The sequence below is a fragment of the Salvelinus alpinus genome, chromosome 12, assembly GCF_045679555.1.
Source record: "Salvelinus alpinus chromosome 12, SLU_Salpinus.1, whole genome shotgun sequence".
In the NCBI taxonomy this organism is placed as follows: Eukaryota; Metazoa; Chordata; class Actinopteri; order Salmoniformes; family Salmonidae; genus Salvelinus; species Salvelinus alpinus.
The window spans coordinates 11,672,157-11,685,953 of NC_092097.1; the positions used below are offsets into that span (position 1 = coordinate 11,672,157).

Sequence of the window (13,797 nt, forward strand, 5' to 3'; positions counted from 1 at the left end):
TTGCCTTGCGGAGGGAATAGCTACACTGTTTGTATTCGGTCATGTTTCCGGTCACCTTGCCCTGGTTAAAAGCAGTGGTTCGCGCTTTCAGTTTCACGCGAATGCTGCCATCAATCCACGGTTTCTGGTTTGGGAATGTTTTAATCGTTGCTGTGGGTACGACATCGTCAATGCACTTCCTAATGAACTCGCTCACCGAATCAGCGTATTCGTCAATGTTGTTGTTGGACGCAATGCGGAACATAACCCAATCCACGTGATCGAAGCAGTCTTGAAGCGTGGAATCAGATTGGTCGGACCAGCGTTGAACAGATCTGAGCGTGGGAGCTTGCTGTTTTAGTTTCTGTTTGTAGGCTGGAAGCAACAAAATGGAGTCGTGGTCAGCTTTTCCGAAAGGAGGGCGGGGGAGGGCCTTATATGCGTCGCGGAAGTTAGTATAACAATGATCCAAGGTTTTACCAGCCCTGGTAGCACAATCGATATGCTGATAGAATTTAGGGAGTTTTGTTTTCAGATTAGCCTTGTTAAAATCCCCAGCTACGATGAATGCAGCCTCAGGGTGTGTGGTTTCCAGTTTACAAAGAGTCAGATAAAGTTCGTTCAGGGCCATCGATGTGTGTGCTTGGGGGGGGATATATACGGCTGTGATTATAATATAAGAGAATTCCCTTGGTAGATAATGCGGTCGACATTTGATTGTGAGGAATTCTAAATCTGGTGAACAGAATGACTTGAGTTCCTGTATGTTGTTATGATCACACCACGTCTCGTTGATCATAAGGCATACACCCCCGCCCCTCTTCTTACCAGAAAGATGTTTGTTTCTGTCGGTACGATGCGTGAAGAAACCAGCTGGCTGCACCGACTCCGTTAGCGTCTCTTGAGTGAGCCATGTTTCCGTGAAGCAAAGAACGTTACAATCCCTGATGTCTCTCTGGAATGTTACCCGTGCTCGGATTTCATCAACCTTATTGTCAAGAGACTGGACATTGGCGAGTAGTATGCTAGGAAGTGGAGTGCGATGTGCCCGTCTCCGAAGCCTGACCAGGAGACCGCTTCGTTTGCCCCTTTTTCGGCGTCGATGTTTAGGGTCATCGGCTGGGATCAGATCCATTGTATTGGGTGGAAGGCAAAACACAGGATCCTCTTCGGGAGAGTCATATTCCTGGTTGTAACGATGGTGAGTTGACGTTGCTCTTATATTCAGTAGTTCCTCCCGACTGTATGTAATGAAACCTAAGATTACCTGGGGTACCAATGTAAGGAATAACACATAAAAAAACAAAATACTGCATAGTTCCCTAGGAACGCGAAGCGAGGCGGCCATCTCGGTCGGCGATGGCCGATCGGCCAAGGAATGAGATTGGGGCAAGGTTAGCCCAAGCTACAATCTAGTGGCTCTCCTCACATTTTAGGGCACAGCTCGGTCTCTAGAAGTCTCTCCTTTCCAAATCATAATTATAATTATTGATCAATTATCCAACCCAAAATTAGAATGACGGTCCTTAGTGCTTCATGTTGGTTCTATCACTTTAGTTTAAGACTCTCAACTTAGCACAAACCAATACTGGCGGAATGTAAATTTATATTGACATACAGTATATTTATCTTATTTTTCTAACATTAACGTTTCTCATCACGGCCCCAATTTGTGGTAATGACAGATTGGTATCTCAATGCATTCTTAGTCTAAATGACTATCAAATTCGCAGTGTGCAGACCTCCACAATCAACCTGATACCCCAAATAAACAATTTGGCATAAGCCTAAATCCATTACATGCACGGTTGACTTTTGTTCAATTAATTCAAATCAAGTTTATTTTATATAGCCCTTCGTACATCAGCTAATATCTCGAAGTGCTGTACAGAAACCCAGCCTAAAACCCCAAACAGCAAACAATGCAGGTGTAGAAGCACAGTGGCTAGGAAAAACTCCCTAGAAAGGCCAAAACCTAGGAAGAAACCTAGAGAGGAACCAGGCTATGAGGGGTGGCCAGTCCTCTTCTGGCTGTGCCGGGTGGAGATTATAACAGAACTATGCCAAGATGTTCAAAATGTTCATAAGTGACAAGCATGGTCAAATAATAATCATGAATAATTTTCAGTTGGCTTTTCATAGCCGATCATTAAGAGTTGAAAATAGCAGGTCTGGGACAGGTGGCGGTTCCATAACCGCAGGCAGAACAGTTGAAACTGGAATAGCAGCAAGGCCATGTGGACTGGGGACAGCAAGGAGTCATCATGCCAGGTAGTCCTGACGTATGGTCCTAGGGCTCAGGTCCTCCGAGAGAGAGAGAGAGAAAGAAAGAGAGAAGGAGAGAATTAGAGAGAGCCAAGATTTTCAAAATGTTCATAAATGACAAGCATGGTCAAATAATAATCAGAATCAATTCCGTCCATATACAGTGGGGAGAACAAGTATTTGACACACTGCCGATTTTGCAGGTTTTCCTACTTACAAAGCATGTAGAGGTCTGTCATTTTTATCATAGATACACTTCAACTGTGAGACGGAATCTAAAACTAAAATCCAGAAAATCACATTGTATGATTTTTAAGTAATTCATTTGCATTTTATTGCATGACATAAGTATTTGATACATCAGAAAAGCAGAACTTAATATTTGGTACAGAAACCTTTGTTTGCAATTACAGAGATCATACATTTCCTGTAGTTCTTGACCAGGTTTGCACACACTGCAGCAGGGATTTTGGCCCACTCCTCCATACAGACGTTCTCCAGATCATTCAGGTTTCGGGGCTGTCGCTGGGCAATACGGACTTTCAGCTCCCTCCAAAGATTTTCTATTGGGTTCAGGTCTGGAGACTGGGTAGGCCACTCCAGGACCTTGAGATGCTTCTTACGGAGCAACTCCTTAGTTGCCCTGGCTGTGTGTTTCGGGTCGTTGTCATGCTGGAAGACCCAGCCACGACCCATCTCAATGCTCTTACTGAGGGAAGGAGGTTGTTGGCCAAGATCTCGCGATACATGGCCCCATCCATCCTCCCCTCAATACAGTGCAGCCGTCCTGTCCCCTTTGCAGAAAAGCATCCCCAAAGAATGATGTTTCCACCTCCATGCCTCACGGTTGGGATGGTGTTCTTGGGGTTGTACTCATCCTTCTTCTTCCTCCAAACACGGCGAGTGGAGTTTAGACTAAAAAAACTATATTTTTGTCACATCAAACCACATGACCTTCTCCCATTCCTCCTCTGGATCATCCAGATGGTCATTGGCAAACTTCAGACGGACCTGGACATGCGCTGGCTTGAGCAGGGGGACCTTGCGTGCGCTGCAGGATTTTAATCCATGGCGGCGTAGTGTGTTACTAATGGTTTTCTTTGAGACTGTGGTCCCAGCTCTCTTCAGGTCATTGACCAGGTCCTGCCGTGTAGTTCTGGGCTGATCCCTCACCTTCCTCATGATTATTGATTCCCCACGAGGTGAGATCTTGCATGGAGCCCCAGACCGAGGGTGATTGACCGTCATCTTGAACTTCTTCCATTTTTTTTATAATTGCGCCAACAGTTGTTGCCTTCTCACCAAGCTGCTTGCCTATTGTCCTGTAGCCCATCCCAGCCTTGTGCAGGTCTACAATTTCATCCCTGATGTCCTTACACAGCTCTCTGGTCTTGGCCATTGTGGAAGGTTTGGAGTCTGTTTGATTGAGTGTGTGGACAGGTGTCTTTTATACAGGTAACGAGTTCAAACAGGTGCAGTTAATACAGGTAATGAGTGGAGAACAGGAGGGCTTCTTAAAGAAAAACTAACAGGTCTGTGAGAGCCGGAATTCTTACTGGTTGGTAGGTGATCAAATACTTATGTCATGCAATAAAATGCAAATTAATTACTTAAAAATCATACAATGTGATTTTCTGGATTTTTGTTTTAGATTCCGTCTCTCACAGTTGAAGTGTACCTATGATAAAAATGACAGACCTCTACATGCTTTGTAAGTAGGAAAACCTGCAAAATCGGCAGTGTATCAAATACTTGTTCTCCCCACTGTATATACAAAATGTCCATTTATTTGGCGCATTTGATCCAGAAAAAAACAGCTTCCAATTTGCGCAACGTCACTACAAAATATCTCAATAGTTACGTGTAAACTTTTGCAAAACATTTCAAACTACTTTTGTAATACAACTGTAGGTATTTTTAAACGTTAATAATCGATCAAATTGAAGACGGGACTATCTGTGTTCAATAGAGGAAGACAACAAACTGACGCTACTTTTCGAGTCATGCGCCCCTCTCAAAAAGTACACTTCAAGTGACACTTGTTCAAGATGGCCGTACTTCTTCATTACCCAAAGGAATAACCTCAACCAATTTCCAAAGACTGGTGACATCCAGTGGAAGCGGTAGGAACTGCAAACAAGTCAATTGGAAATCTAGTATCCCAATGAAAACTAATTGAACAGACAGTGACTTAAAAAAAATAATATTCTGAATGGTTTGTCCTCGGGTTTTTGCCTGCTACATAAGTTCTGTTATACTCACAGACATGATTCAAACAGTTTAGGAAACTTCAGAGTGTTTTCTATCCACATCTACTAATAATATGCATATCTTATATTCTGGGGATGAGTAGAAGGAAGTTGAAATTGGGCACGCTATTTATCCAAAAGTGAAAATGCTGCCCCCTATCCTAGAGAAGTTAATAACAACACACAGTTTAAAATTTTTTTTTTGTCAAATTGGCTTATACTCCTATCATCTTGGCGATCTCACCGCAGAGTTACAAGGTCAGGGAGTTAGAGGGCGTATCCTTAGAGAGAAATCACGACCATACAGCAGACCCAATCTGGTGAGATATGTTATTGAAGCAAGACAAAAACAAGGAAAACAAAACACCACAAATATATCACTCAAGGTGGAGAAACCTTCAGTCCATTTGGAGTAACTGTCAACCATTACCAACATCTTTTTCCTTTTACTTGCAGGCATGTGAATAAAATCTATTTGCATATTTACCAAAGGCTCAGGGGACCGGTAATTCCCCCTTTGGACACACTTACATCGTGATTCATGTGTCCAAGAAAACAACAACACTGCCTGTTAAATAAAAAATAAACAAATTAGAATAACAAATCAAATTAGAATTAAAACTCTTGATAACTCCATCAGGAAATAATTGTATCCCAAAAGGTAATGGTAAAATAGACTAGAGACAGGTGTTCCTGATTCAGGGGCAGCGCTCTCTCTCTCTGTCTTTCTCGTGGTCCGAATCACACATAGGACTATTGATAAATGATAAACTTTTTCTTAATTATTAGAGTTTACATAGCCCATTTAAATCTGACTCAATGTCTCTCTAGTGAGGGTGATCAGGCCTCACCAGGAAGTCAGAACAGAGGTCCAAGGTCAGTCAGCCCTATTAGTGTTTGTTTCCCTGTACCTCAGACATTATTTAAAGATATTTCAAACATTTTGCGTATCAGGTTTACATTCAGTACATTTCTTTTCTTATGAAGATAATTTGCATGTGTGCAACCAAAACTGACAATAGAACCTTCAGAAAATGTAATTTGTGTACAACATCCTTTCTAACCTGTGAGTAGGTGGGTTGTGTGTGGGTGCTGGCGTGTGTGTGGCAAAAATCATAGGGTAAAAACAAACAAAATATGGCCAGGCCTAACTTAATTTGGGAGCTCCCTTAACAGCTGGATCCGGGGAGCTTTAACTGCTCTCCAAAGGCACTTGCATTAGGAAGCCTTTCATAGGGAGAGATACATAATCATTAAAAACATTTTTTTTAAATTATTATTATTAATAATTATACTTCAGACTTTTCGGATGATGCAGTGTCCCGTCAAGCTGAATAGGCACCTTCTAAAGTAAACAATCCCAGAGCCCCTCTCTTGTAATCTTGTCGTTTTGACCTGTTGCATTAACCTCTCTGGAGCGGATAGCACCCCTGAGGATAGCACCCCAGCTAACAATCACAGACCATCATATTTCAACCCTCCCGGCACGACACAAAACGCAGAAATAAAGATATAATTCATGGCTTACCTTTGACGAGCTTCTTCTGTTGGCACTCCAATATGTCCCATAAACATCACAAATGGTCCTTTTGTTCGATTAATTCCGTCGATATATATCCAAAATATCTATTTATTTGGCACATTTGATCCAGAAAAACACCGGTTCCAACTTGCACAACGTGACTACAAAATATCTCAAAGGTTACCTGTAAGCTTTGTTCAAACTACTTTTGTAATACAACCCCTATCCTAGAGAAGTTAACATACAATTCTGTACAAACTGTCCCTGGGACATAAAACTAGTCAAAATATGAAATCCGCTAGGATCTTCAAAAAGTTAGTGCTGGCTTATCAGCTCAATATTCGGTACTAAAACATTTACTTAGATCTACTTCATTCTGGACACAGTTCCACGTAATGGGAAAAATATTGTTTTAGATGACATTACCTTCTTACTTAAATCACTGGTGCTACCCAAACTATAGAATTGTCAAAAACTTGCTTATTAAATTATTCATACCTCTGTCCCAAATGTCCCCACTGTCTTTCATACAGCCTGTTTGAGTTCAGTGTGTACTGGCAGCTATCTATTGTATCACAGGAAGCTTATCTCTAACCCAAACAACAGATGACATAAACACGAGAGCAGTGGACCAGGCCTTGAAGAGTGAGCGGCCTCTAATTTAATATCATTCCCAATGCTCAATCCCTCTTTCTTACTTCTTCAAATTACTAAGATATTGCATTGTTGGAGTGCAATTTGAAAGCCAATTACCATTCACTTTGTTACTTTCACTAGTCTCCATATAAATTTCCCTTCAACTAGGACTCCCTTCCCAATAGGAAGACCTCTTAATCTACTACTACTAATACACATGGATCACTCTCAAACAACATTCTGCTTTTCCCCCATTGCAAGGTTTAAAACAAAACAAACATGATAACTTTATCCATATTGGAAGGCATTGTTTTCATTTTAGTCTACCCTAACAATGTTACTCTATATATTTATTTCAAATTTCTGATGGATATTCACTTTCTGCTTCACACTTATTAAATGTCTATTATTTTGAGATGAACATGTCATGCTTTGGAGGGATCAATATGTATTAACTGAGCTGGCACTGTCTATCAGTCCCCTGTAGATGGCATGGTGCTCTGTCCATAATAAGTCTCTACCTAGCAAGTTAAATGGTTGAGTAGGTGAATACAGAAAATCATTGGGTCTATTTAACAGGGTATGGGATTTATTTCAAAATGTATAACCAGGGTGGAGGAAATCATATAAGCAGTTATAGTTTTATTGGTTAGGTTTAAGTCCAGTACTTTAACCGTATCTTTATCAAATGATCCATAAAGGGACCACTGAACATTTCTCCTAATTTTTTAAACCACTTAAGCATGTTGATGTGTGGGTGTGCAAGTTGTATATTATTATTATTATTATTTCTATTGTTACTTCATCAGATTTCTAGTAACCCATTATACTCAATATTATGTTACTTTATCTCTAGTAACCCATTACACATGTGTGTTACATCACAAATTCCTCCTCTACACCAGTGTTCTATTCATACAGGGGTTTGAATATTTTCTAGTGTTTTATTTAACAGCATATTTGGGAATGGTACTTTCTATTTTCATATCTCCACATGCATAATAACGTTATACCATCAAACTCCAGTGATGAGTCATGTTATCCTCATGTAATCTAAAGGCATGTTACCCTCAGAGACATGTTATCCTTGTTACTAATGAGACGTGTAATCATGTTATCCTCGTTACTAATCGAGACATGTTATCCTCCACCTGTAGATCCAACGGGTGGTGTTGGACAGACCCCTAGATAACGTTACAGACTGAAAAACTCAATTCACAGAACTTGTGGGGGCATTCATTCACCTCTTTCACACGTGAGCTAGTCCCCTGGCAGCTCTCATTCACAGCTAAATTTCAATCTCTTATTATCCAACTTTCAATCATCTTATAATCATATTTCAATCAGTATTATGATCCAAATTTCAATCATAATAGTAATAATGTCAATCAATTAATTATTCAAATTTCAATCCGTTTAATATGCTATATCTCACAATCACACAACTTACACATCCACATTCACTTAGTAATATTCCCAAACACACTCTGTAATCTCCCTTATTACCCATGTGCATCTTCAACAATTCTCTTGTCATTACTTGCTATGCACCATATGCATATCCTGTACATACAGTGGAAGTCAGAAGTTTACATACACCTTAGCCAAATACATTTAAACTCAGTTTTTCACAATTCCTGACATTTAATCCTAGTAAAAATTATAGTTTTAGGTCAGTTGGGATCACCACTTTATTTTAAGAATGTGAAATGTCAGAATAATAGTAGAGAGAATTATTTATTTCAACTTCTATTTCTTTCATCACATTCCCAGTGGGTCAGAAGTAAACATACACTCAATTAGTATTTGGTAGCATTGACTTTAAATTGTTTAACTTGGTCAAACGTTACGGGTAGCCTTCCACAAGCTTCCCAAAATAAGTTGGGTGAATTTTGGCCCATTCCTCCTGACAGAGCTGGTGTAACAGTCAGGTTTGTAGGCCTCCTTGCTCGCACACGCCTTTTCAGTTCTACCCACACATTTTCTATAGGATTGAGGTCAGGGCTTTGTGATGGCCACTCCAATACCTTGACTTTGTTGTCCTTTAGCCATTTTGCCACGACTTTGGAAGTATGCTTGGGGTCATTGTCCATTTGGAAGACCCATTTCTGACCAAGCTTTAACTTCCTGACTGATGTCTTGAGATGTTGCTTCAATATATCCACATCATTTTCTTACCTCATGATGCCATCTATTTTGTGAAGTGCACCAATCCCTACCGCAGCAAAGCACCCCCACAACATGATGCTGCCACCCCCGTGCTTCGCGGTTGGGATGGTGTTCTTCGGCTTGCAAGCCTCCCCCTTTTTCGTCCAAACATAACGATGGTCAATATGTCCAAACAGTTCTATTTTTGTTTCATCAGACCAGAGGACATTTCTCCAAAAAGTACAATCTTTGTCCCCATGTGCAGTTGCAAACCATAGTCTGGCTTTTTTATGGCGGTTTTGGAGCAGTGGCTTCTTCCTTGCTGAGCGGCCTTTCAGGTCATGTCGATATAGGACTCGTTTTACTGTGGATATATTCCTTTGTACCTGTTTCCTCCAGCATCTTCACAAGATACTTTGCTGTTACTCTGGGATTGATTTGCACTTTTCTCATCTCTAGGAGACAGAACGCGTCTCCTTCCTGAGCGGTATGACAGGTGCGTGGTCCCATGGTGTTTATACTTGCGTACTATTGTTTGTACAGATGAACTTGGTACCTACAAGCGTTTGGAAATTGCTCCCAAGGGCAACCAGACTTGTGGAGGTCTACAATTTTTTTTCCTGAGGTCTTGGCTGATTTCTTTTGATTTTCCCATGATGTCAAGCAGAGGCACTGCGTTTGAAGGTAGGCCTTGAAATACATCCACAGGTACACATCCAATTGACTCAAATGATGTCAATTAGCCTATCAGAAGCTTCTAAAGCATGACATAATATTCTGGAATTTCCCAAGCTGTTTAAAGGCACAGTCAACTTAGTGTATGTAAACCTCTGACCCACTGGAATTGTGATACAGTGAATTATAAGTGAAATAATCTGTCTGTAAACAATTGTTGGAAAAATTACTTGTGTCATGCACAAAGTAGATGCCAAAACTATAGTTTGTTAACAAGAGATTTCTGGAGTGGTTGAAAAACGAGTTTTAATGATTCCAACCTAAGTGTATGTAAACTTCCGACTTCAACTGTAGATATTTATTATAAATGCCTGTAGATACAGTAGCTGTCAGCGAGGCTTTCCATGGTCCCGTTACTTCCTCGCTCTAGTCTTCTCGTTAGACTAGTGACTAGCCTTCTCTCTATAAGAATATGGGTACCTTTTTATGCGTTGGTCGCCTTCATTTTATATCATTTATTTTTTATACTGATTGATTTAAATTGACTTACTGAAATCAGTTGCCGTCCCTCAATTGTTAGCGGATGATGCGTCTCCTCCTGGGCAGCTCATAGTAAGGCTCTGGTCTGGACGGGTCTCGTCCTCTTTTGGTCAGACAGGAATTTCCCTTATGCTTCCTAGAATGCCCCCCACTCCCCACTGGAAAGCTCAGTAGGCAGAATGAATAATCCAGTTTGTGACTTCAATTTTTTGTGGAAATTCTTACACAGGGACACTCAAAGTCAATCATAAATTAATAATTGTTTATTAATCAGAGCGCTGAAGAGGTTCCAACAACCTTGATGCACCATAGTGAACATCTGTCAGGAGCTCTCATAGGCAGTCTCATAGTTCTCTTATATACTGCAGACAAGTCATATTTGCACGATTTAGCTTATTTATAATTAATTCATCCGACCAATACTGGGTCATGCATGTGACAGATACTTCACGAGGCTTCTTCTCTAAGCTGAGACCTTGAAACTGAGATACAGTGGCTTACGAAAGTATTCACCCCCCTTGGCATTTTTCCTATTTTGTTGCCTTATAACCTGGAATTAAAATGGATAGGCCATTCCAATACATTTAAATGTTTCCCCTTAAACCACTCGAGTGTTGCTTTAGCAGTATGCTTAAGGTCATTGTCCTGCTGGAAGGTGAACCTCCGTCCCAGTCCCAAATCTCTGGAAGACTGAAACAGGTTTCCCTCTAAAATTTCCCTGTATTTAGCACCATCCATCATTCCTTCAATTCTGACCAGTTTCCCAGTCCCTGCTGATGAAAAATATACCCACAGCATGATGCTGCCACCACCATGCTTCACTGTGGTGATGGTATTCTCGGGGTGATGAGAGGTGTTGGGTTTGCGCCAGACATAGTGTTTTCCTTGATGGCCAAAAAGCTCAATTTTAGTCTTATCTGACCAGAGTACATTCTTCCATATGTTTGGGGAGTCTCCCACATGCCTTTTGGCAAGATTTCTTCTGGCCACTCTTCCTTAAAGCACAGCTCTGTGGAGTGTACAGCTTAAAAAGTGGTCCTATGGACAGATACTCCAATCTCCGCTGTGGAGTTTTGCAGCTCCTACAAGGTTATCTTTGGTCTCTTTGTTGCCTCTGATTAATTCCCTCCTTGCCTGATCCGTGAGGTTTGGTGGGCGGGCCTCTCTTGGCAGGTTTGTTGTGATGCCATATTCTTTCCATTTTTTAAATAATGAATTTAACCTCTCTAGGGTACGTGAGATGGTAGCGTCCCACCTCTTCAACAGCCAGTGAAACTGCAGGGTGCCAAATTCAAAACAACAGAAATCCCATAATTAAAATTCCTCAAACATACATGTATTTTACACCATTTTAAAGATACACTTGTTGTAAATCCAGCCACAGTGTCCGATTTCAAAAAGGCTTTACGACGAAAGCAAACCAAACGATTATGTAGGTGAGTGCCTATTCACAGAATAACACAGAAGTTCCAAAACATCCTTTGATTTTGCAGAGAGCCACATCAATTTACAGGAATACTCATAATAAACATTGCTAAAAGATACAACTGTTATGCATGGAATTTTAGATGCACTTCTCCTTAATGCAACCGCTGTGTCAGATTTCAAAAAAGCTTTACGGAAAAAGCAAACCATGCAATAATCTGAGTCGGCGCTCAGAGCCCAATCAAGACACAAATATATTCGCCATATTATGCAGTCAACAGAAGTCAGAAATAACATTATAAACATTCACTTACCTTTGATGATCTTCATCAGAATGCACTCCCAGGAATCCCAGTTCCACAATAAATGTTTGTTTTGTTCGATAATGTCCATCATTTATGTCCAAATTATGTCCAGAAGTTTTAATGGTGCTCTGTGGGATGTTCAAAATGGCAGATATATTTTTTTAACCCAACCCTGATCTGTACTTCTCCATAACTTTGTCTCTGACCTGTTTGGAGAGCTCCTTACTTAGTGGTGTTGCAGACTCTGGGGCCTTTCAGAACAGGTGTATATATATACTGAGATCATGTGACAGATCATGGTGACACAGACTGCACACAGGTGGACTTTATTGAACTAATTATGTGACTTCTGAAGGTAATTGGTTGCACCAGATCTTATTTAGGGGCTTCATAGCAAAGGGGGTAAATACATATGCACGCACCACTGTTCCGTGTTTTATTTTTTTAAACAAGTTATTGTGTTAATTTCACTTCACCAATTTGAACTATTTTGTGTATGTCCATTACATGAAATCCAAATAAAAATACATTTAAGTTACAGGTTGTAATGCAACAAAATAGGAAAAACGCCAAGGGGGGTGAATACTTTTGCAAGGCACTGTATCTTTCATTCAAAAAATAAGGGTCTGGGCGTACTGCCAAATTGCAGATACTGATCGTGAAGGTTCGTTCAATCAGTCACTTGCATGAAAACAGTTATTAGAAAGCACAAACATAGAACACAGAAATTGGTAAAAAGAAAAGCACCAACATTAAAGTTTATTAGATGGTTTTATAGATGGTCTTAGTTAATTTGGCCCGATCTGTTCCTTGTACGTTTCTCTCTGTCCTTTTTCCTAGTATTCCCTGCCGGTATCCTGCAGCCTCCTTTCTTCAGTAAGCAGCAGCTCCAGGCCCTGAACTTTGGTGGAATAGGGATGGTTATTGGACATGAGATCACCCACGGGTTTGATGACAATGGTGAGGCAGTCCTCATATTTACAGTCAATGTCTGTGTCCAATGTGTTGCACAATCATTTTTAGTATAGAGTATTAATTCATGGGAAAATGTCAAGAGATTGCATCACAATTAATTCCACATATCTTTCAAAACAGGCCGTAATTTTGACAAGGATGGTAACATGCTTAACTGGTGGAGTAATTATTCTGCTGAGCACTTTAAGGACCAGTCACAGTGCATGGTGCAACAATATGGCAACTTCAACTGGAAGCTTGCAGGAGGACAAAATGTGAGTTTCCAAATGTAGCTGAAGCATGGGCAAAATGTTAAATGTATTTGGGTATAATGACTAAAACTTAATTTTAGCTTCACTATAAAATATTATAGAAGATAGATTTTTTTGAAAGAACCTCAATTGAGTGTTTACCATTTAGCTGTTAGTGTGTTAAATACATCCTGCAGTGATTTTAGAACTTTTTCCAATATTTTAAGTATAAATACACTACTGTACATACACTTAAGACCACCTAAATCAGGTGTTAAATGAGGTCAAAAGGAGACTGGAGTAGGACTTTAATGACTGTCTCTGTGTTACCGCAGGTCAGTGGAATTAGTACTTTGGGGGAGAACATCGCAGACAATGGAGGAGTTCGGCAAGCTTACAAGGTGCGACACCAAATTATTAAACGCATTCAACCCCCATAAAACACAATGAACCACTTCATAACAACAACAAAAAAAATCTCTGACTAAATACTATCTAATTATATTTTATATTTGTATGTTTTTTTGTGTGTTTGTGGTCAGGCCTACATGAAGTGGGTGGAGAGAGAAGGAGAAGACCTTCATTTACCTGGTCTGGACCTGGACCACAAGCAACTTTTTTTTCTTAACTTTGCCCAAGTGAGTAAGCTCCCATTTTTAATAAATTGAGTAGTCAAAAGCAGGATTCCCCTACAGGGGTGGGCAACTCCAGTCCTCAAGGGCCTGATTGGTGTCACAGTTTTGCCCCAGCTAACTCACCTGACTCCAATAATCACCTAATCATGATCTTCAGTTTAGAACGCAATTTTATTAATCAGCTGTGTTTGCTAGCGATGAAGAAACAGTGTG

At 40.4% G+C, this 13,797-nt stretch overlaps 1 protein-coding gene across 1 annotated transcript in view; it reads left to right on the forward strand.

The window, feature by feature from the left end:
- Positions 1 to 13,797, forward strand: part of LOC139535528 (membrane metallo-endopeptidase-like 1) — a 42,585-nt gene that overhangs the window by 26,900 nt on the left and 1,888 nt on the right. Inside the window, exons 19-22 of the mRNA XM_071335016.1 lie at positions 12,585 to 12,704; positions 12,840 to 12,973; positions 13,285 to 13,350; positions 13,492 to 13,587. Coding sequence (XP_071191117.1) covers positions 12,585 to 12,704; positions 12,840 to 12,973; positions 13,285 to 13,350; positions 13,492 to 13,587 — 416 coding nt within the window. The remainder of the gene's footprint in view (positions 1 to 12,584; positions 12,705 to 12,839; positions 12,974 to 13,284; positions 13,351 to 13,491; positions 13,588 to 13,797) is intronic.